The 25,866-nt window shown below is 39.6% G+C and overlaps 1 protein-coding gene across 1 annotated transcript in view; it reads left to right on the forward strand.

Annotated features, from left to right (window-relative positions):
• The first annotated feature begins 1,011 nt into the window (after positions 1–1,011).
• Positions 1,012–25,866, forward strand: part of LOC139396198 (transmembrane protein with EGF-like and two follistatin-like domains 2a) — a 180,910-nt gene continuing 156,055 nt past the window's right edge. The window contains exon 1 of the mRNA XM_071143331.1: positions 1,012–1,718. Coding sequence (XP_070999432.1) covers positions 1,544–1,718 — 175 coding nt within the window. The 5' untranslated portion in view covers positions 1,012–1,543. The remainder of the gene's footprint in view (positions 1,719–25,866) is intronic.

Genomic DNA, 25,866 nt, shown 5'->3' on the forward strand with positions numbered 1-25,866 from the left:
TGGGTTAACTCAATTATTTGTATTACTTGGTTATCATTTTATTTGTATGATGGAGTTTAGATCTGTTATCCCACCCAAGCAATGAATAGTAAAAAGGAGAAATGGAACTACAAGCGCCATCACGAGGTCAAAGATGTTTGACTGAATTTTGACACCACATTTGGCCACGAAAACCGTGGCCTGTTTGTGCCATTAGACTAAACCTACAAGCTGGGGCTTCCCAATGCATGGGCTCCAATGTTGTAAAAAGAAGCGGTAAAAATAACAGTGCCTTTGTGTCCAACATTACTGGGTCGACCCTGTGTATCACGCTATGATAATAATATTTTGGTATTTTGGCATGCTGTGGGACAGGCAACTCAGTGAAGGAGTCCACATTATTTCAAAGCAGAGCAATAGTATTATCCCCTGCTGGACGAATCGATTTATCCAACCTTTTTTAAATGCTAGTGACCAATTACATTGCAAGTGCATCTATTCTAAACCTGAACGGTTCAGCTGTAACTAAAGCCGAATCCCGCTCATTACTAGGCCAAGCATTAAACAGAGACTGACCATTCCCGTCAGTTTAAAGTCTAGTTTTTATGTACATTTGGTTGAGCTGTCAACTAACCTAAATGTCACGTGAAATCAAGAAACCATTTCAACATGTCATTGGATTTAGGTAAAACATTGGTTGAAAAAAATACTAAATGTCCTTACGTTTATATGTTTCTGCAATTCCAATCAGTTTTCCAGACTGATTCAACGTCTTCACATATATTTTGGGGGTTAAAATGACATGAAACAAGGTTGATCCAACCAGTTTTTGCCCAGTAGTTTGTGTGGGTCGGAAAGAAACCACAAGCCTTTCTCTAGCTCTATCTCGCTCTCTCTATCTCGCTCTCTCTCTCTCCTCCAATCAGCGTTGTATAATTACCGAGACCCACTCCCCCTCTTTCGCATGTAACACCACGTGATCATACCCAGACTTCTAACCTGCTGCTGGTGCGCGCAACGCGGATTCCAGATATAGAGAGATGAGGCGAGCGCAACTGACGGACTCACTGAGCGTCTGAACACAACTAGCCGAACACTCATTTAAGCCCGTGGCATTTATGGATATTACTAGGACGTCGCCGTTTCGAAACCGTGGGATATAAACATTCTTTGTTTCTATTTCTTCCTTCCACCCACACCTTTTTTTATTTGTTATTTTCTATCCTCATGGGTGAACATCGTTCCTCTTCCTGCCCGTCCTCTTACGCTGATTTACCTGGCTAACCCCCCCCCCCCCCCCCCCCCCCCCCACCCCAACACTATCCTACACCCTCCATCGCACCACTCCCCCAACCGCCTTCATATTGTAGCTGCACCACATTGGATCGGGCGGAACCCGTTGATTCATCACTTCATGGGGCTCGCTTTCTTGCACGGAAAATGTCCCTTTCTTTGTCACTGAGCGCCCCTCTGAAACAGCCAACGTCTGGACCGGAGTTGTTGGTGCGTGTCTACCACTTCTGCCCAGCTCGCTTGTGTAGTCGGGGAACGCTGCTGAACTGAGATGGGTCTGTCGGTGGCGGCGGAGCCCCGACGCCCGAACCAGTGGAGCCGGACAGTGGGAGATTGGGTCTGGATCACCGTTGTTTCGTTTCTCGCCACTTTACCTGTAGAGCAACTTTGCGCTTTCCCGTCTTCCCTGAGCGACTGTCAGACGCCTACCGGCTGGAACTGCTCTGGTGAGAACACCGATAAGTCGGGGGCATTTATTTGGGCTACATTATTATTATATATTTTCTGTCTGTTCCAGGTGCGCAGCGCGACTGTAACGGTCGCAATGGTAATAACCTAGTCCGCATGCATATGGGAATTTGGGCTTGAAAGCTAATAAATGATCGAGGACACTATCTGCAAATAGCATCGTTTGTGCTTTAGAGAAAACATTCTTCCAAATTGCCGAGAAGTGAGGTGGTAATCAGCCCTTGAGATCTCGGGAATTTCATGTTATCCTAAGGTCCCCCTATAATACAATAGTCTATGGTTTTCTCATCGAAAACCTACACATACATTCATTTACAAACAAATGATGCTAATCACCATTTTCTAAAATGATACAGTGATGCAAATGTACATGAAATGAAATATTTATCTTTCTTGCATTGTTGTTTTGCTTAATTCATTAATTAGCCTAAATTGGCTATTATTATGAACATGTTATTATTATTATTATAGGTCTATTGTTATTATTAGTCGCTGTCAATGTTTCATTTCTATTATTTCTCAGCATCGGTTCATTACTTAAGGAATTCAAGTGCCACATTCTAGTTGATATTTAAGACTCCCGAGTCTACAGTAGTCTGAAATCCTCCTAGACATTTATATAAATGTCTACAAGTTTTATTGATTCATGTTATGCTAATAACTCATTAATCTTGTGAGCAATTGGAAATGTGACACCAACGATATTATTTTACCCATCACACATGCACAACTATGCATTTTTCCGCTATAGGCTGCTACAAACCATTTATATTGCCTATTTTACTAGAATATAATATATTATTGTTAGATATTCTATATAAAACATTATGAAAAACTGTTCTTTCCATGACATAGACTGACCAGGTGAGTCCAGGTGAAAGCTATGAATCCTTATTGATGTCACTTGTTAAATCCACTTCAATCAGTGTAGGTGGAGGGGGAAGACAGTTTTAAGAAAGATTTTTAAGCATTGAGACATGGATTATATATGTCAAATTAAACTTTATTTGCCACATGCGCCGAATACAAGTGTAGACGTTCCCGTGAAATGCTTACTTACAAGCCGTTAACCAACAGTGCAGTTCAAGAAGAAGAAAATATTTACCAAGTAGGCTAAAATAAAAAGTAACACAATAAGAATTATGATAATGAGGCTATGTAAGGGGGGCACCGGTACCGAGTCAGGGGTACAGGCTAGTTGAGGTAACCTGTATATGTAGGTGGGGGCGAAGTGACTATGCAAAGGTAACAAACAAACAGCGAGTAGCAGCAGTGGGGGGGGGGGGGGGTAGAAGCTGTTGAGGATTCCTTTGGTCCTAGACTTGGCCCTCCGGTACCGCTTGCCATGTGGTAGCAGAGAAAACAGTCTATAACTTGGGTGACTGAAGTCTCTGACAATTTTATGGGCTTTCCTCTGACACTGCCTAATAAATGGCAGGAATTTGGCCCCAGTGATGTACTGGGCCGTTCGCACTACCCTCTGTAGCGCCTTACGGTCAGATGCTGAGTAGGTGCCAGATGCACAGGTTTGTGTCAAGAACTGCAATGCTGCTGAGATTTTCACGCTCAACAGTTTCCCATGTGTATCAAGAATGGTCCACCACCCAATAGACATCCGTGAAACTAAATATTAGGAAGGTGTTATTAATGTTTTGTACACTCAGTGTATTATATATACAGTACCGGTCAAAAGTTTTAGAACACCTACTCATTAAAGGGTTTTTCTTTATTTTTTACTATTTTCTACACTGTAGAATAATAGTGAAGACCTCAAAACTATAAAATAACACACATGGAATCATGTAGTAACCAAAAAGTGTTTAAACAAGTCAAAATATATTTTATATTTGACATTCTTCAAAGTAGCCACCCTTTGCCTTGATGACAGCTTTGCACACACTTGGCATTTTCTCAAACATCAACTGGAATGCTTTTCCAACGGTCTTGAAGGAGTCCCCACACATGCTGAGCACTTGTTGGCTGCTTTTGCTTCACTCTGCGGTCCAACTCATCCAAAACCATATCAATTGGGTTGAGGTCGGGTGATTGTGGAGGCCAGGTCATCTGATGCAGCTGGAGGTGTGTTGGGTCATTGTCCTGTTAAAAAAAAATGATAGTCCCACTAAACTCAAACCAGATGGGTTGGTGTATCGCTGCAGAATGCTGTGGTATCCCTGCAGGTTAAGTATGCCTTGAATTTTAAATAAATCACTGACAGTTGGAACGAAAAATTTCAAATTTGATCTCATCAGGCAAAAGGACAGATTTCCACCGGTCTAATGTCCATTGCTCAAGTTTCTTGGCCCAAGCAAGTCTCTCCTTCTTATTGGTGTCCTTTAGTAGTGGTTTCTTTGCAACAATTCGACCATGATGGCCTGATTCACTTAGTCTCCTCTGAACAGTTGATATTGATGTGTCTGTTACTTGAACTCTATAAAGCATTTCTTTGGGCTGGTAACTTAACTTATCCTCTGCAGCAGAGGTAACTCTGGGTCTTCCTTTCCTTTGGCGGTCCTTATGAGAGCCAGTTTCATCATAGCGCTTGATGGATTTTGCGACTGCACTTGAAGAAACTGTCAAAGTTCTTGAAATGTTCTGTATTGACTGACTTTCATGTCTTAAAGTAATGATTTACTGTCGTTTCTCTTTGCTTATTTGAGCAGTTTTTGCCATAATATGGACTTAGTCTTTTACCAAATAGGGCTATCTTCTGTATACCACCCCTACCTACCACACCTACCTTGTCACAACATAACTGATTGTCTCAAACGCATTAAGGGAATAAATTCCACAATTTCACTTTTAACAAGGCACGCTTGTTAATTGAAATGCATTCCAGGTGACTACCACATGAAGCTGGTTGGGAGAATGCCAAAAGTGTTCAAAGCTGTCATCAAGGCAAAGGTTTGCTACTTGGAAGAATGTCAAATCTAAAATATATTTAGATTTCTTGAACACTTTTTTTTCTACATGTTTCCCTGTGTTATTTAATAGTTTTGATGTCCTCACTATTATTCTACAATGTAGAAAATAGTAAAAATTAAGAAAAATCTTAGAATAAGTAGGTGTGTCCAAACTTTTGACTGGTTCTGTATCGACACTACCGTTCAAAAGTTTGGGATCACTTAGACATTACCTTGTTTTTGAAAGTAAAGCACATTTTTTTGTCCATTAAAATAACATTCATTTGATCAGAAATACATTGTAGACATTGTTAATGTTGTAAATGACTACTGTAGCTGGAAACTGCAGATTTTTTATGGAATATCTACATAGGCGTGCTGAGGCCCATTATCAGCAACCATCACTCCTGTGTTCCAATGTCATGTTGTGTTAGCTAATCCAAGTTGATCATTTTAAACTGCTAATTGATCATTAGAAACCCTTTTGCAATTATGTTAACACAGCTGAAAAGTGTTGTTCTGATGAAAGAAGCAATAAAACTGGCCTTCTTTGGAATGGTTGAGTATCTGAAGCATCAGTATGCGAGAAATTGTGAGAAATTGCCAAAAAACTGAAGATCTCGTACAACGTTGTGTACTACTCCCTTCACAGAACATCGCAAACTAGCTCTAACCAGAATAGAAAGAGGAGTGGGAGGCCCCGGTGCACAACTGAGCAAGAGGACAAGTACTTTAGAGTATCTAGTTTGAGAAACAGACACCTCACAAGTCCTCAACTGGCAGCTTCATTAAATAGTACCCACAGAACACCAGTCTAAACTTCAACAGTGAAGAAGGCGACTCTGGGATGCTGGCCTTCTAAGCAGAGTTGCAAAGAAAAAGCCATATCTCAGACTGGCAAAAAGAGAAAATATTAATATGGGCAGAGTAACACAGACACTGGACAGAGGAACTCTGCCTAGAAGGCCAGCATCCCGGAGTCGCCTCTTCACTGTTGACGTTGAGACGGGTGTTTTGCGGGTAGTATTTAATGAAGTTGCCAGTTGAGGACATGTCAGGTATCTATCGCAAGTTTACATACACCTTAGCCAAACACATTTAATCTCAGTTTTTCACAATTCCTGACATTTAATCCTCGAAAAAATTCCCTGTCTTAGGTCAGTTAGGATCACCACTTAATTTTAAGAATGTGAAATGTCAAAATAATAGAGAGAATTATTTATTTCATCTTTTATTTCTTTCATCACATTCCCAGTGGGTCAGAAGTAAACAAACACTGAATTAGTATACGGTAGCATTGCCTTTAAATTGTTTAACTTGGGTCAAATGGTTCGGGTACTCTTCCACAAGCTTCCCAAAATAAGTTGGGTGAATTTTGGCCCATTCCTCCTAACAGAGCTGGTGTAACTGAGTCAGGTTTGTAGGCCTTCTTGCTCACACACGCCATTTTGCCACAACTTTGGAAGTATGCTTGGGGTAAATGTCCATTTGGAAGACCCATTTGTAAACAAGCTTTAACTTCCTGGTTGATGTCTTGAGATGTTGCTTCAATATATCCTCATAATGTTTCCTACCTCATGATGCCATTTATTTTGTGAAGTGCACCAGTCCCTCCTGCAGCAAAGCACCCCAACAACATAATGCTGCCACCCCAGTGCTTCACTGTTGGGATGGTGTTCCCTTTTTCCGCCAAACATAACCATGGTCACTATGGCCAAACAGTTCTATTTTTGTTTCATCAGACCAGAGGACATTTCTCCAAAAACGTCAATCTTTGTCCACATGTGCAGTTGCAAATCGTCGTCTGGCTTTTTTTTATGGCAGTTTAGGAGCAGTGGCTTCTTCCTTGCTGAGTAGCCTTTCAGGTTATGTCGATATAGGACTTGTTTTACTGTGGATATCGATTCTATTGTACCTGTTTCCTCCAGCATCTTCACAAGGTCCTCTGCTGTTGTTCTGGGATTGATTTGCACTTTTCGCACCAAAGTACGTTGATCTCTAGGAGATAGAACGTGTCTCCTTCCTGAGCTGTGTTACGGCTGCGTGGTCCCATGGTTTATATACTTGCTTACTATTGTTTGTACAGATGAACGTGGTACATTCCTGCGTTTGGAAATTGCTCCCGAGGATGAACCAGACTTGTCGAATTCTACACATTTTTTTCTGAGGTCGTGGCTGATTTCTTTTGATTTTCCCATGGTGTCAAGCAAAGACGCACAGAGTTTGAAGGTAGGACTTGAAATACATACACTGGTACACATCAAATTATGTCAATTAGCCTATCAGAAGCTTCTAAAGCCATGACATAATTTTCTGGAATTTTCCAAGCTGTATAAAGGCACAGTCAACTTAGTGTATATAAACTTCTGACCCACTGGAATTGTGATTAATAATCAGTGAATAATAATAAGTGAAATAATCTGTCTTTAAACAATTGTTGGAAAAATTACTTGTGTCATGTACAAAGTAGATGTCCTAACCGACTTGCTAAAACTATAGTTTGTTAATTAACAAGAAATGTGTGGAGTGGTTGAAAAACTAGTTTTAATGACTCCAACCTAAGAGTATGTAAACTTCCGACTTCAACTGTATGTATAGCATTTTTTTTTATATCCCACGTGCTGTTCCGTTACCTAGAGTTCTTGAGAATATGAACCTTACCGCTTTTTTATAGCCCAGAGTAAACTTGTTTTCCCTTTTCGGTGCCAAACCGATAAAACCATGGGCGGGAGGCTGTAAAGCATGCTTGCGTGCCTTCCTGCCTTTGTAAATCATCTGACTGCCGACGTAGATTTGTTCTGTCGCATTTCCATGTTTGAAACCTAAAATAGCCTCAACCCCTTTCGCCACATTTGAGAGCTATAAGTAAGTGCAAGCATTAGCCTATATCCACGTATTTTGCACTGTGGAATTAGCACTTATTTAGCCTGTAGCCTATATAAAATGCTAAATGATTGTGATGAGAATGAATTATTTTCTTTAATCCATACACTAGGACCTATATTCCCTTTAACTCATTTCCTTCATAAGCAGTAATATGAATATAGGCCTACTTGAGATAAACACTCTCCAAATCCCCATTCCTTTTACCCATCAGGTTGCCTATCACCACACATCAAATTTTAATGGATAAGCAAATAGGCACAGGAATTGTGTTTTTAGCAAGAATGTTCTAAATTACAAATTTGAGTGTAAATGCATGCAGAGCATCAACTGAAAACTGTAAACTGAGAGATCTGAATGCTTAGAGCCAACATTCAATATGTGGCCAATGTAGCCAGAGTTACAGGTTGGGATGGTAATCTTGGGAGCATATGACTAAAGATGCTATCCTGCATTTTATCGTCGCATTTCCTCAGCCAGTGAAGAATGATAGGTTGACTCCCAAATGGCATCCAATTCCCTATGTAGTGCACTACTTTTGTACACTATATAGGGAAGAGGGTGCCATTTGGGACGCATCCCTGGTTTCTAAATTACTGGGCCGCTGTAGGTAATTTGGTCAACGCTCTGTCGTTTATCAACCCCGGTTTGCATCCCTCGGTTCTCTGTAATGGACTTGAGACTTATTTTAGTCTGGATAGGGTTGCCTTTTTTACATCCTGAATGTCTATCTTATTAATGGCTTCCTAGAACTACTTTCACTAGTACTCAACTGTTTTGTTTTGTAGGCTGTAAACTTTGTAACTGTGATGTGATTTATCAATGGAGTCTCTCTCTCGGCTTAGCCAAATTGTCGAATTCAGTGATTGTGTTGGTGAAGATGAATGCGTTGTTGATGATGAAGATTAGGTGTCTCCGCACTCAAACCCACATGATCCTCTTAGGGGGCTTTGTCTGAGCTTTCACCCTCCCAACCCTACCCCTCCCACACCCATACAATTAGTAAATGAAAATGTAACAAGTGACAAGTACATTATGAACATGAACGGTAATCCTCAATGACGCAAAACACCGAACCCCTAAATAGTAGCTTGACTTAATGGAATATGTTTTCCTCGTCATGGTCTATTTAAACTGATGATTTAATGAATACATGTTTTCAACACCAAGTCTGTGGCTGATTGGCATTACAGTTAAAATATTTTTATTGCAAAGCTAGAAATGCATTGTATTTTTCATTATAGCCTTCTACAATGAACAAAGGATTGTGTGTCCCTGGTGTGATTAATTCATTGACTGTGCTTGGATAATGTACATGATCAGAGAATGAGAGAGAGAATAATTTGGCGAAGATGATGACATCGTATTATTTTGATATTGTATTACTGGTTGTATCTGGAAGGCCTGCATGGTGCTTGGATAGGCAGAAGAGATGGAAAGATTAAAGATCTTTTGTTTTGTTCATAGTTAGATCCCAAATTATATTGCATCTGAACTGTTACCCTAAAGATGTAAGACACTGTGGAATTAAAAGTGATAAACAAAACTAGCTCTGTGAATATGGAGTCATCGGTTTAACAAGTGGTAAAGTTTACAGATATTTACACAAGCTGGTGAGACTCTGTTGATACAGTCAGAGTTTATATTGCACTTTATTAGCAACCACTATTGTAAAAAACATTGAATGTGAGAATCAGTTGCCCAAGCTCAGAGGATAGAGGTGGAAATCATTCTCCTCACAAGTGGCCTACATTTACGTGAATTACAGTGACTTCAGAAAGTATTCATACCCCTTGACTTATTCCACCTTGTGTTGTGTTACCGCCTGAATTCAAAATGTATTAAAATATTTTTTTCTCACCCATCTACACACAATACATCTTCATGACAAAGTGAAAACATATTGAAAATGAAACACAGAAATATGTCATTTAAATTAGTATTCACACACCTAAATCAACACGTTAGAATCACCTTTGGCAGCGATAACAACTGTCTTTCTGTGTAAATCTCTAAGAGCTTTGCACACCTGGATTGTGCAATATTTGCCCATTGTTATTTTATAAATTCTTCAAGCTCTGTCAAATTGGTTGTTGGTCATTGCGAGACAATTATTTTCAAGTCTTGCTATAGATATTCAAGCAGATTTAGGTCAAAACTGTAACTTGGCCACTCAGGAAAATTCACTGTCTTCTTGGTAAGCAACTCCAGTGTAGACGTGGCCTTGCAATTTAGCTTATTGTCGTGATGAAAGGTGAATTCATCTCTAAGTGTCTGGTGGAAAGCAGACCGAACCAAGATTTCCTCTAGGATTTTTCCTGTGCATAGCTCTGTTCTGTTTATATTTTGTTCTGAAAAACTTCACATCCTTATCAATTACAAGCATACCCATAACATGAGCAGCCACCACTATGCTTGAAAATATGGAGAGTTGTACTCGGTAATGTGTTATTTGGGTTCTTCATGGCAAAACTGCTCCAGTTCCTTGAAGTTGGATGGCTTCCGCTGGTGTACAGCAATATTAAAGTCATACCACAGATTATCAATTGGATTGAGGTCTGGGCTTTGACTAGGCCATTCCAAGACGTCTAAATGTTTCCCCTTAAACTACTCCAGTGTTGCTTTAAGAGTCTGCTTAGGGTCATTGTCCTGCTGGAAGGTGAACCTGCTTTCCAGTCTCAAATCTCTGGAAGACTGAAACAGGATTCCCTCAATAATGTCCCTGTATTTAGCGCCATTAATCATTCCTTAAATTCTGACCAGTTTCCCAGTCCCTGCCGATGAAAAACATCCCCAAAGCATGATGTTGCCACCACCATGCTTCTCTGTGGGGATGATGTTCTCTTGGTGATGCGAGGTGTTGGGTTTGCGCCAGACATAGCGTTTTCCTTGATGGCCAAAAAGCTCAATTTTAGTCTAATCTAACCAGAATACCATTCTTCCATATGTTTGGGGAGTCTCCCACATGCCTTTTATTTTCTTTAAGCAATGCCTTTTTTCTGCGTGCTCTTCCGTAAAGCCCTGCTCTGTGGAGTGTACGGCTTAAAGTGGTCCTATGGACTTGCCATAACAAAGGGGTTGTTTTCATTGTTTATTTAATTTGTAACATAAAAAAAAAAAAATCTACTTTGACATTATGTGGTATTGTGTGTAGGGCTGTCACGGCCATCGAAAGAAGTGGACCAAGGTGCAGCGTGGTGAACGTACATTTTCTTTATTATAGTAAATGTCGCCAACAAAACAAGAAACAAGGAAACAACGAAACACCTGTGACGCTTACAGGGCTATAGTGCCACTAACAACAGTCACGTACCCACACTGAAGGAGGGAAAAAGGGCTACCTAAGTATGATTCCAAATCAGAGACAACAATAGACAGCTGTCCCTGATTGAGAACCATACCCGGCCAAAACATAGAATTAAAGAATCATAGAAAACAAAACATAGAATGCCCACCCAAATCACACCCCGACCAAACCAAAATAGAGACATAAAAAGGCTCTCCCAGGTCAGGGCGTGACAAGGGCAGTGATACAAAAATATCAATTTAATACATTTTAAATGTAGGTTGTAACTAGAGGTTGGCCGATTAATCGGAATGGGCGATTAAATTAAGGCCGATTTCAAGTTTTCAAAACAATTGGTAAACGGTATTTTTGGACACCGATTATGGACGATTACATTGCACTCCACGAGGAGACTACGTGGCAGGCTGAATACCTGTTATGCGAGTGCAGCAAGGAGCCAAGGTAAGGTGCTACCTAGCATTTACCGTGTCTTATAAAAAACAATCAATCTTAACATAATAACTAGTTAACTACACATGGTTAATGATAGTACTAGTTTATCTAGCTCGTCCTGCGTTACATATAATCGATGCGGTGCCTGTTAATTTATCATTGAATCATAGCCTACTTTGCCAAATGGTTATTTAACAAGCGCATTCGCGAAAAAGCACTGTCGTTGCACCCATATGTACCTAACCATCAACGCCTTTCTTAAAATCAATACACATGTATATATTTTTAAACCTGCATATTTAGTTAATATTGCCTGCTAACATGAATTTCTTTTAACTTGGGAAATTGTGTCACTTCTCTTGCATTCTGTGCAAAAGAGTCAGGCTATATGCAGCGGTTTGGGCCGCCTGGCTCGTTGCGAACTGTGTGAAGACCATCTTCGCCAAACGGGGGATGACTTATCAAAAGCGCATTTGCGAAAAAAGCACAATCGTTGCATGAATGTACCTAACCATAAACATCAATGCCTTTCTTAAAATCAACACACAGAAGTATATATTTTTTAAACCGTTATATTTAGTTAAAAGAAATCCAGGTTAGCAGGCAATATTAAACTAGGGAAATTGTGTCACTTCTCTTGCGTTCATTGCAGGCAGAGTCAGGGTATATGCAACAGCCTGGCTCGTTGCAAACTAATTTGCCAAAATGTTATGTAATTATGACATAACATTGAAGGTTGTGCAATGTAACAGGAATATTTAGATTTATGGATGCCACCCGTTAGATAAATTACAGAACGGTATTTCACTGAAAGAATAAACGTTTTGTTTTCGAAATGATAGTTTCCGGATTTTACCATATTAATGACATAAGGCTCGTATTTCTATGTTATAATTAAGTCTATGATTTGATAGAGCAGTCTGACTGAGCGGTGGTAGGCAGCAGCAGGCTTGTAAGCATTCATTCAAACAGCACTTTTGTGGGTTTGCCAGCAGCTCTTCGCTGTGCTTCAAGCATTGAGCTGTTTATGACTTCAAGCCTATAACTCCCGAGATTTTGGCTGGTGTAACCAATGTGAAATGGCTAGCTAGTTAGCGGGGTGCGCGCTGATAGCGTTTCAATCGGTGACGTCACTCGCTCTGAGACCTTGAAGTAGTTGTTCCCCTTGCTCTGCAAGGGCTGCATATAGAGCGATGGGTAACGATGCTTAGAGGGTGGCTGTTGTTGATGTGTTCCTGGTTCGAGCCCAGGTAGGGGCGAGGAGAGGAACGGAAGCTATACTGTTACACTGGCAATACTAAAGTGCCTATAAGAACATACAATAGTCAATGGTATATGAAATACAAAATGGTATAGAGAGAAATAGTCCTATAATAACTACAACCTAAAACTTCTTAACTGGGAATATTGAAGACTTGTTAAAAGGAACCACCAACTTTCATGTGTTTTCATGTTCTGAGCAAGGAACTTAAACGTCAGCTTTATTACATGGCACATATTGCACTTTTACTTCTCCAATACTTAGTTTTTGCATTATTTAAACCAAATTGAACATGTTTCATTATTTATTTGAGGCTAAATTGATTTTATTGATGTATTATATTAAGTTGAAATAAAAGTGTACGTTCAGTAATGTTGTAATTGTCATTATTACAAAAAATCCGAAATCGGCCGGTATCGGCGTTGAAAAATCATAATCGGTCGACCTCTAGCTGTAACGTACTAAAACGTGGAAAAAGTCTAGGGCTGTGAATTCTTTCGGAAAGGCACTGTACGGTATGTGACGAGTCAGCCACAATAACATCTAATCGAAACAGGGTAATACATTGCTAGGCCTTATGCCGACTGCCTGCCTCCCGCAACCTTTCAAATAGGGCTTTAGAGATGTATTACCAACCATGGATTTAACTACTGGCCGTGACCTGATTTCCCCTTTTGTTTAGACAATAGATTAGAAAGAGTTCTCTTGAACACATAAATCCCCTGATCTTTGCAATGCTTATTCCCACTAACAAGCAATAGTTATAGTCCTTTTACATTTTTACCAACACATGGCTTGAAAACAAGGAAAGTGCTATAGAACGATCTGGCTCAATCTGACAGATGCATTGGACTGTGTAGAAATTGCTTTGGGTTGCATAAGTGCTTCGCTTGCCATCTTAATCGTTGGCATATAAACATCACCTCCTTTTGCATATTTGATGTTTGCCAGCTTGTTTTGGTTAATTATTAATTCACTGTAATATCCTCCTGTAACAGTGGGTGGAGCATGGGAAGTACAAATAGTCTTGGCCTCTGGCATATTTTGCAGTTGAGGGCATATTTGGCCTGGAGCAATGAGGCTTATGAGTAGGTACCACTTGGCTTACAAGTCCTGAGCATGAAGTCATCTACCACATCCTCAAACCAGGCCTGATATAATTTCATATTATTCTGTACGTAAATCCGAGATAATCCATTTAGTATAATATGTTCTGTTTAGTATGGTTACATAAAACAGATTAAGGCAATCAGAAAGGAGGGTGGTTAGTTGGGGTGGATGGGTAGGCATATAACGCAAATGTCTATTAACCCAAGGGTTGTGAGTTTGAATCTCATCACAGACAAATTTAGCATTTTAGCTAATTAGCAAATGTTCAACTACGTAGCATGTTAGCTTCCCCTTCCCCTAACCGTAACCCTTTAGCTAACACTAACATTAACCATTTTTGCTAACCCGTCCCCTAACCTTAACCCTTTAACCTAACTACTAAACAACCCTAACCTTTAACCCCTAAACCCTATTCTAGCTAACGTTAGCCACCTACAGTGGTTCTTCCTTTAGAAGTTACGAGCTTATGCCGCTACCATTTATGGTAGTTGGTGGCATTCTGACATTGCACCAAACTATCACAAAGGGGAGTTAGAACGCTGATCTATTGGTAGTCTAAATTGTTGCAATTAATGGAGGCGTTTTCAGTCTGAGTCTCTCCTCTGGTACAAGAGTCCTGCATCAGGCAACAACAACAAAAACTGTTGGTGGTCCTGTAGTTAAGAGAGAACTTAGGTAAATACAATGTGGGAAATTCACTTGACATGTGGGGCTTTGGTTTACAGTGCCTTGCGAAAGTATTTGGCCCCCTTGAACTTTGCGACCTTTTGCCACATTTCAGGCTTCAAACATAAAGATATAAAACTGTATTTTTTTGTGAAGAATCAACAACAAGTGGGACACAATCATGAAGTGGAACGACATTTATTGGATATTTCAAACTTTTTTAACAAATCAAAAACTGAAAAATTGGGCGTGCAAAATTATTCAGCCCCTTTACTTTCAGTGCAGCAAACTCTCTCCAGAAGTTCAGTGAGGATCTCTGAATGATCCAATGTTGACCTAAATGACTAATGATGATAAATACAATCCACCTGTGTGTAATCAAGTCTCCGTATAAATGCACCTGCACTGTGATAGTCTCAGAGGTCCGTTAAAAGCGCAGAGAGCATCATGAAGAACAAGGAACACACCAGGCAGGTCCGAGATACTGTTGTGAAGAAGTTTAAAGCCGGATTTGGATACAAAAAGATTTCCCAAGCTTTAAACATCCCAAGGAGCACTGTGCAAGCGATAATATTGAAATGGAAGGAGTATCAGACCACTGCAAATCTACCAAGACCTGGCCGTCCCTCTAAACTTTCAGCTCATACAAGGAGAAGACTGATCAGAGATGCAGCCAAGAGGCCCATGATCACTCTGGATGAACTGCAGAGATCTACAGCTGAGGGGGAGACTCTGTCCATAGGACAACAATCAGTCGTATATTGCACAAATCTGGCCTTTATGGAAGAGTGGCAAGAAGAAAGCCATTTCTTAAAGATATCCATAAAAAGTGTTGTTTAAAGTTTGCCACAAGCCACCTGGGAGACACACCAAACATGTGGAAGAAGGTGCTCTGGTCAGATGAAACCAAAATTGAACTTTTTGGCAACAATGCAAAACGTTATGTTTGGCGTAAAAGCAACACAGCTCATCACACCATCCCCACTGTCAAACATGGTGGTGGCAGCATCATGGTTTGGGCCTGCTTTTCTTCAGCAGGGACAGGGAAGATGGTTAAAATTGATGGGAAGATGGATGGAGCCAAATACAGGACCATTCTGGAAGAAAACCTGATGGAGTCTGCAAAAGACCTAAGACTGGGACGGAGATTTGTCTTCCAACAAGACAATGATCAAAAACATAAAGCAAAATCTACAATGGAATGGTTCAAAAATAAACATATCCAGGTGTTAGAATGGCCAAGTCAAAGTCCAGACCTGAATCCAATCGAGAATCTGTGGAAAGAACTGAAAACTGCTGTTCACAAATGCTCTCCATCCAACCTCACTGAGCTCGAGCTGTTTTGCAAGGAGGAATGGGAAAAAATGTCAGTCTCTCGATGTGCAAAACTGATAGAGACATACCCCAAGCGACTTACAGCTGTAATCGCAGCAAAAGGTGGCGCTACAAAGTATTAACTTAAGGGGGCTGAATAATTTTTCACGCCCAATTTTTCAGTTTTTGATTTGTTAAAAAAGTTTGAAATATCCAATAAATGTCGTTTCACTTCATGATTGTGCCCCAATTGTTGTTGATTCTTCACAAAAAAATACAGTTTTATATCTTTATGTTTGAAGCCTGAAATGTGGCAAAAGGTCGCAAAGTTCAAGGGGGCCGAATACTTTCGCAAGGCACTGTATCTCTCTCTAAAAACAGAAGTATAATAACCAACTAGTTTTATTTACAAATTAGTAAGAATGTCTCACCCCATGTTCAAGAATGGCCTTTCCCCTTTATTCAGATTACAATTTCTGACCTTCGGTTATTTGAAAGAAAATAATCTCCAAAATATTGTTATTTTTTAAACAAGCCAAAGAAAGTTTTTTTCAATTTCAGTAAAAAAAAACGTGTCTGTAGGCCCTGCATTAAAGACCTAAATTGGTTAAAGAAAATTGTGATGAATAAAAATATATACCACCGTCTCTTGCGCATGTTATTTTCCTTTAATAATGCATCCTTATTTATAAAGTTATTATTATTACTATTATTATTGTTAACCCTGCATTATAATTATATAAATGCCCCTTAGATATTCTCACAGACCAGATTTGCCCCGACAAAAAATGCCCCTTAGATATTAATTTAGAATCCTCCTATCCTCTAAATGTAATTATTGGTGGAGAGTCACGTCATTGGCGGAGTCAGGCGGCATTAGCGGAGTTAAAGAGGGCAAGGAATGAGATGGATGCCAGGCAAACATGCAGATGTTTATTTCAACTACGTTTTAGTTGCAACAAGTTGGATCGGGTTTAAATCAGGAGACCTACATGTAGAGATTAAATTATTGTTATTATTAGATATACTGTAGGCAACATGAGTCTCACTAGAATTGAGTAATGTGCTGTTAAAGGGGTTATAGGTTGTTTTTTACCTTTATTTTACTACATAATAGTCTACCTACTCTGCTGGCATCTTGACCCAGTTTATGCCCACATTTGCAATGCAAATCAAAACAAATTGCTATGAGAATTAACAGTGGTTATAGTGGGTACAACCGGTCAGCACCTTAGGAGTAAATGTCATAGCTGAGCATTCAAAGGTCAAGACAGCAAGTGTGTGTGCGTGTGAGAGAGAGAGAGTAACACGTTTTAATGAGTTCCAAGAGGCGATCTGTATTCCAACGATTAGTTTAATAGCCCGGCTACTGTAGGTGTGAAAATCCCCCCTATTTGCAATGTATTCAATGCTTAAGTACTCTAAAGTTTTACACAGTATCTTTTCATCAACATCTTTCCGCTTTCGTTAATAAAATAACGACAAAAAAAGACTTTCAAAATGCATATGTTTATTTCATCTACTGTACAGTACATCTCAGCTACTCTTTAGTTGCACTTCCCCCCAGCTCCACTACCATGGGTAAAACCTTGCTGAGATGATCAATGCATTTGTTGCATTGTTGTATCATTAGTTTCTTGCTTTTAGGCTTGGCAGAGTTACGGATAAATTTTTCACAATAAACTATGCTAATGAAGGCAACAAATTGTTGCTTACTGGAACACCCAAAGTCATCCAATTGTTATCCTAGGATTTGAAGCAATAGCCTACCTGCGTGTGGTCAACTATTTCAGCACCGTTTTGCACTGCTCTGAGACAATCATGGGGACTAGTCTTGATAAATCAATGAGATTTTTATTTTCACTGAATCTCCGTTTGGATATTGGTTAGCTTACAATTAGGGTGAGGAAATGTTATGATTATTTTGCTCTTAGTAGCCTATTCCCGACCGGTCACATTGTACAGAGCCATATTTTCCTGACGGAAACCCTGATGGTTTCGTTTTTTCTAGGAATATAAAAAACATAATATTCATCAAATGAATTTAGCTATATTTCTTAAAATCAATCCCATATGCTCTAACAAAAAAAAGGTTTTAAATGATCTAGTACAGCCAATATTAACAACTGTCAAATTCTTCTCAAGAGGGCCTCTGGTGGTCACACTAGCACTAACTAGCATTCATGGCAACAATGGCTGACACATAAATAATGTGCCATAGAATTCTGCACCAACCCGCAAGGTGTGCTGCAGTATGTCACAACTTTTAAAGGAAGAACCACTCTAGCCACCTAGCTAGAATACATAACATATCATACATTTCTTGAAATTTGTAACATATTGTACATTTAGAAAATTTGTAATATGTTGTACATTTTTCCAATTCTGAATATATAATACAAATTGTAATTATTAACGAAACGGGTGATGGACATCACCAAATTAATACATAACATACCGTACTAAATGCAGCATCTCAGATTTACATACAAAATCATACGAAATGCTCTGGGTTGCCCCCTTCTACCAACCTGCTCACCAATTCCAGTAATGACTATTGCTCCATTTCCAATCAATGCCAATATGTTCAAAGACACACAAACTGAGCTTCCCATAGAATCGTTATGTTTCAGGAAAATAAACCAAACGACATCCGTAAAAATAATGGGCTCTGGAAACATTGTGCAGCAACAATACACCAACACATTTGTGGATATGCCATTTCAAAGTCCTAATTTTATCCCTTTCATACAGATAAAAATCCCACTATTTTACTTTGTAAGCTTATTTTATGCCAGATTTTGTGTGTGTCTGAAAGGGGTATTGGGTAAAGAACAGAAAGACGTAGTCATGATTCCTGCATTTTGACAGACCCTGTAACCCTGTTCTGTTTTTTTTTTCATTAATTCATGAACACTTCCATTGTTTAACACCTCCCTTGAAATGTAAACAGCCCACCACACAGGTACCAACTGTATAAAAAGGGGTATACCTGCAAATAAGTGGTAAATAAGGGGCTGTTTGAAAGGGATCATATAAACATTTCCTTGTATTTTTTACAGGTAACCATCTTTTTTTTCTGAAATTAGATTGTTTCTGGAGTGTTTATGGCAGTTAGCAAATGTTATTTACTAGCAGCTCACAGATTCCTAAACTGTTCCCGAAAGCCAGTAGTGTAACACAGGGTCAAAAATGCTGATCAACAACGAGAACTGTTACTGCTATCTGAAATTCCAGGCTGGACCAACTCATAAATGTTTGCCGAGGACACAGTCTTGTTAAGTTCTGATTTTTTAGCTTTTAAAAGCATGAGAATCAAAACACAGCGAGTTGTGAGATTCAGTGGTGTAGTGGAGGGTATACACAGCATACACACTTTTTGGGGGGGCATTGCATATACTCAACTCTTAATCCCCACGATACATATCAAAGTAGGCTAGTGTGGTGAAGGATATGCCATATTAATTAATAAGGCTGATGACACAGATCAGAATGTTTAGCTTAAAATGTTGATACACTGTTATTTCTTCACATTTTAAGCACAGCAATGTTCACACAGTGGTAGGCCTATGTACAAATGTTCCAAATTGCAATTTGTGGGAAAACACAGTTCTAAAATGCACAAGCACATAGGAACAGTTTCTTGGACGGAGATGGAAATATCTGTAAGAAATGTAGAAATTGGGAAGATCTAAAGATGCAAGAGGTATCATGGGTTGCTAATATGACTATGATAATGCTGTTATTCGAAAATGAAAGAAAGTTGATTTGAAAACCTATAGAACAGGAGAGTAAATATGAGGAAGTCTTCATGTTTCTATGATAAGATTTTTGCTATGAGCTACTTTGAAGCAAGGTAAGACATGCCTCTTAATATTAAGTAAAACGTCCAGGTTTCAAACAATTAAGGAACAGGAAAATATATAGCGATGTTAAGGATAGGCCTAACCATCTTCTGTTAGCCTAGTTGGAAAGGCTTTCCCCAAAAAACATATCAGTTAAACATTAACTACACAAAACAAAAATATAAATGCAACTTGTAAAGTGTTGGTCCCATGTTTCATGAGCTGAAAAAAAAAGATCCTTGAAATTTGACAAAATTCTTATTTAGGGCACATCTTGTTTACATCCCTGTTATTGAGCATTTATTCTTTACCAAGATAATCCATCCACCTGACATATCAAGAATACGAGTAAACAGCATGATCATTACACAGGTGAACCTTGTGCTGGGAACAATGAAAGGCCACTCTAAAATGTGCAGTTTTGTCACACAACACAATGCCACAGAAGTCTCATGTTTTGAGGGAGCGTGCAATTGGCATGCTGACTGCAGGAATGTCCACCAGAGGTTTTAATGGTAATTTCTCTACCATTATGTCCAATGTCAAATGTCATTTTAGAGAATTTGGCAGTAAGTCCAACCAGCCTCACAACTCCAGACCACGTGTAAACATGCCTGACTGCAGTTTGGCGGCATAACCGACTTCAGTGGGTAAATGCTCACCTTTGATGGCTACTGGCATGCTGGTGAAGTGTGCTCTTCACGGATGAATCCCGGTTTCAGGATGGCAGACAGCGTTGTATGGCATCATGTGGGCAAGAGGTTTTCTGATGTCAATGGTGGCGCTGGGGTTATGGTATGGGCAGGCATAAGCTACGGAAAACAAACACAATTGCATTTTATCAATGACAATTTGAATGTGCAGAGATGCCACGACGAGATCCTGAGGCCCATTGTCGTGCCATTCATCCGCCGCTATCACCTAATGTTTCAGCTTAATTATACACAGCCCCATGTCTCAAGGTTCTGCTGGAAATGTCCCAGTTCTTCCATGCCTTGCAAACTCACCAGACATGTCACCCATTGAGCATGTTTCGGATTCTCTGGATCGACTTGTAAATCAGCATGTTCCAGTTCCAGCCAATATCCAGCAACTTCGCACAGCCATTGAAGAGGAGACGGACAACATTCTACAGGCAACAGCCTGATCAACTCTATGCGAAGGAGATGTGTCGCACTGCATGAGGCAAATGGTGGTCACACCAGATTATGACTGTTTTTTAAGGTATCTGTGACCAACAGATGCATATATTTATTCACAGTCATGTGAAATCCATAGATTAGGGTCTAATGAATTGATTTCAATTGACTGATATGAACTGTAACTCAGTAAAATCTTTGAAATTGCTGCATGTTGCATTTATATTTTTGTTCAGTGTAGCTAAAAAGTAACCCATACCTACCTGGCAGTATGATATGATTATTTGCTTCAATCCAATGGCCATATGTTTTGCAAACTCCATCTCATGTGCTAACCAAACAGTGCTAGGTGCCTGCCCCAGTTGAATTAAAGGGTAACCAGGGTTGGGAGGTTACTTTCTAAATGTAACCCGCTACAGTTACCTGTACAAAATTGTAATCAGTAATGTAACTTTTGGTTTACCCAATCTCAGGAGCTTAATCTGATTACATTCCATTACTTTTAGATTACTTTCCCATTTAGAGGCATTAGAAGAATACCAACATGTATAATACCAATTGAACAACATCTATTGCAGGACAAATCAATGTTACAGTTTACATAGCTGGCCATATATGGATGTTACATTTTACTTTATGGGTTGGTTATGTAGACTTCTTCTAACCCTTCGCTTTCTACTACATAATGTAAATATATAATTTGATCGTATTACCATAAAACCCAAAGTCTATCAGAATTCCAGTCATTCCAATAAATGTTATACCCCTTGATCTTCAAGAATAGGACATGGAAATATGGAAGTACAGATGAGCCAAATTGTTTTACCTGAGCATAACCTCAAAACGAAGGATTTATTAGGCAGCCCTGCTGAATTTTCTATAGGCCTATTGTTTACCTTTTTGTTGGTGACACTTTGATATATTGATAATATGCAGCTGTTTAAAGGGCAAATCCAAAGATGAGACCATATCAAAACAGTCGCCCTGCCTCTGTTTTGGTAAACACTGAGTGATGGGCCTGGAGAAATGTAACCACTCAGATGAATAGACAGAGCTATGGATGCAAGGACTGACAATCCATGCTGTGAAAAAGATTGTTTTAAACATGTTATGAGGCTACATAGTGTTTGTTTACATTTACAATGTTTACAAACATTGGAGTGAAACAAGCTTATATTTTGGGTTATCATTGAGTGTGACAGTTGAACTAAGCTCATGAGGCATTTATTTATAAGTTATATTCTTTAAGAATCAATGGGTGGCTAACAGTCCACAGTTTTGACACACCAACTCATTCAAGGGTTTTTCTTTATCTTTACTATTTTTTACATTGTAGAATAATATTGAAGACATCAAAACTATGAAATAACACATATGGAATCATGTAGCAACCAATAAAGTGTTAAACAAATCAACATCTATTTGATATTTTAGATTCTTCAAAGTAGCCACCCTTTGCCTTGATGACAACTTTGCACACTCTTGGCATTCTCTTAACCAGCTTCACTTGGATTGCTTTTCCAAAAGTCTTGAAGGAATTCCCACATATGCTGAGCACTTGTTGGCTGCTTTTCCTTCACTCTGCAGTCCAACTCATCAAAAACCATCTCTATTGGGTTGAGGTTGGGTGATTGTGGAGGCCAGGTCATCTGATTAAGCACTCCATCACTCTCCTTCTTGATCAAACAGCCCGTAAACATCCTGGAGGTGTGTTGGGTCATTGTCATGTTGAAAAGTAAATGATAGACCCACTAAGCACAAACCAGATGGGCTGAATGTTGTGGTATCCATGCTGGTTAAATGTGCCTTGAATTCTAAATACAGTGCCTTGCGAAAGTATTCGGCCCCCTTGAACTTTGCGACCTTTTGCCACATTTCAGGCTTCAAACATAAAGATATAAAACTGTATTTTTTTGTGAAGAATCAACAAGTGGGACACAATCATGAAGTGGAACGACATTTATTGGATATTTCAAACTTTTTTAACAAATCAAAAACTGAAAAATTGGGCATGCAAAATTATTCAGCCCCCTTAAGTTAATACTTTGTAGCGCCACCTTTTGCTGTGATTACAGCTGTAAGTCGCTTGGGGTATGTCTCTATCAGTTTTGCACATCGAGAGACTGAAATTTTTTCCCATTCCTCCTTGCAAAACTGCTCGAGCTCAGTGAGGTTGGATGGAGAGCATTTGTGAACAGCAGTTTTCAGTTCTTTCCACAGATTCTCGATTGGATTCAGGTCTGGACTTTGACTTGGCCATTCTAACACCTGGATATGTTTATTTTTGAACTATTCCATTGTAGATTTTGCTTTATGTTTTGGATCATTGTCTTGTTGGAAGACAAATCTCCGTCCCAGTCTCAGGTCTTTTGCAGACTACATCAGGTTTTCTTCCAGAATGGTCCTGTATTTGGCTCCATCCATCTTCCCATCAATTTTAACCATCTTCCCTGTCCCTGCTGAAGAAAAGCAGGCCCAAACCATGATGCTGCCACCACCATGTTTGACAGTGGGGATGGTGTATTCAGGGTGATGAGCTGTGTTGCTTTTACGCCAAACATAACGTTTTGCATTGTTGCCAAAAAGTTCAATTTTGGTTTCATCTGACCAGAGCACCTTCTTCCACATGTTTGGTGTGTCTCCCAGGTGGCTTGTGGCAAACTTTAAACAACACTTTTTATGGATATCTTTAAGAAATGGCTTTCTTCTTGCCACTCTTCCATAAAGGCCAGATTTGTGCAATATACGACTGATTGTTGTCCTATGGACAGAGTCTCCCCCTCAGCTGTAGATCTCTGCAGTTCATCCAGAGTGATCATGGGCCTCTTGGCTGCATCTCTGATCAGTCTTCTCCTTGTATGAGCTGAAAGTTTAGAGGGACGGCCAGGTCTTGGTAGATTTGCAGTGGTCTGATACTCCTTCCATTTCAATTTTATCGCTTGCACAGTGCTCCTTGGGATGTTTAAAGCTTGGGAAATCTTTTTGTATCCAAATCCGGCTTTAAACTTCTTCACAACAGTATCTCGGACCTGCCGGCTGTGTTCCTTGTTCTTCATGATGCTCTCTGCGCTTTTAACGGACCTCTGAGACTATCACAGTGCAGGTGCATTTATACGGAGACTTGATTACACACAGGTGGATTGTATTTATCATCATTAGTCATTTAGGTCAACATTGGATCATTCAGAGATCCTCACTGAACTTCTGGAGAGAGTTTGCTGCACTGAAAGTAAAGGGGCTGAATAATTTTGCACGCCCAATTTTTCAGTTTTTGATTTGTTAAAAAAGTTTGAAATATCCAATAAATGTCGTTCCACTTCATGATTGTGTCCCACTTGTTGTTGATTCTTCACAAAAAATACAGTTTTATATCTTTATGTTTGAAGCCTGAAATGTGACAAAAGGTCGCAAAGTTCAAGGGGGCCGAATACTTTCGCAAGGCACTGTAAGTCACCGACAGTGTCACCAGAAAAGCACCCCCACACCATCACACCTCCTCCACGCTTCACGGTGGGAATCACACATGCAAAGATCATCTGTTCAACTGCTTTGCGTCTCACAAAAACACAGCGGTTGGAACCAAAAATCTCAAATTTGGACTCATCAGACCAAAGGACAAATCACTATTATTCTAAAATGTAGAAAATGGTAACAATGAAGAAAAACCTGGAATGAGTTGGAGTTATCAACATTTTGACTGGTACTGTATATATACCGTTGAAGTCAGAAGTTTACACACACTTAAGTTGGATTCATTAAAACTTTCTTTTCAACCACTCCACAAATTTCTTGTTAACAAACTATAGTTTTGGCAAGTCGGTTAGGACATCTACTTTGTGCATGACATAATTAACTTTTCCTAAAAATGGTTTACATACAGATCATTTCACGTATGATTCACTGTATCACAATTCCAGTGGGTCAGAAGTTTACAAACACTAAGCTGACTGTGCCTTTAAACATCTTGGAAAATTCCAGAAAATTATGTCATGGCTTTAGAAGCTTCTGGTGGGCTAATTGACATAATTTGAGTCAATTGGAGGTGTACCTGTGAATGTATTTCAAGGCCTACCTTCAAACTCAGTGCCTATTTGCTTGACATCATGGGGAAATCAAAACAAGTCAGCCAACACCTCAGAAAAAAATGGAATACTTCCACAAGTCTGGTTCATTCTTGGGAGCAATTTCCAAACACTTGAAGGTACCACATTCATCGGTACAAACAATAGTACGCAAGTAAGTATAAACACCATGGGACCACGCAGCCGTCATACCGCTCAGGAAGGAGAAGCATTCTGTCTTCTAGAGATGAACACACTTTGGTGCAAAAAAGTGCAAATCAAACCCAGAACAACAACAAAGGACCTTGTGAAGATGCTGGAGGAAACAGGTACAAAAGCATCTATATCCACAGTAAAACGAGTCCTATATCGACATAACTTGAAAGGCCGCTCAGCAAGGAAGAAGCCACTGCTACAAAACCGCCATAAAGTCAGACTACAGATTGCAACTGCACATGAGGACAAAGATCGTACATTTTGGAGAAATGTCCTCTGGTCTGATGTTTGGCCATAATGACCATCATTATGTTTGGAGAAAAAAGGCTTGCAAGCCGAAGAGCACCATCCCAACCGTGAAGCACGGGGGTGGCAGCATCATGTTGTAGGGGTGCTTTGCTGTAAGAGGGACTGGTGCACTTCACAAAATAGATGGCATCATGAGGGTGGCAAATTATGTGGATATATTGAAGCAACATCTCAAGATATCAGTAAGGAAGTTAAATCTTGGTCGCAGATGGGCCTTCCAAATGGACAATGACCCCAAGCATACTTCCAACGTTGGCAAAATGGCTTATGGACAACAAAGTCAAGGTATTGGAGTGGCCATCACAAATCCCTGACCCCTTAGTCCTATCAAAAATTTGTGGGCAGAACTGAAAATGCGTGTGCGAGCCAGGAGGCCTACAAACCTAACTCTGTTACACCAGCTCTCTCAGGAGGAATGGGCCAAAATTCACCCAACCTATTGTGGGAAGCTTGTGGAAGGCTACCCGAAACGTTTGACCCAAGTTAAACAATTTAAAGGCAATGCTGCCAAATACTAGTTGAGTGTATGTAAACTTCTGACCCACTGGGAATGTGATCTAAGAAATAAAAGCTGAAATAAATGATTCTCTCTGCTATTATTCTGACATTTCACATTCTTAAAATAAAGTGGTGATCCTAACTGACCTAAGACAGGGCATTTTTACTAGGATTAAATGTCA

This window comes from Oncorhynchus clarkii, chromosome 3, assembly GCF_045791955.1.
Source record: "Oncorhynchus clarkii lewisi isolate Uvic-CL-2024 chromosome 3, UVic_Ocla_1.0, whole genome shotgun sequence".
NCBI lineage: Eukaryota > Metazoa > Chordata > Actinopteri > Salmoniformes > Salmonidae > Oncorhynchus > Oncorhynchus clarkii.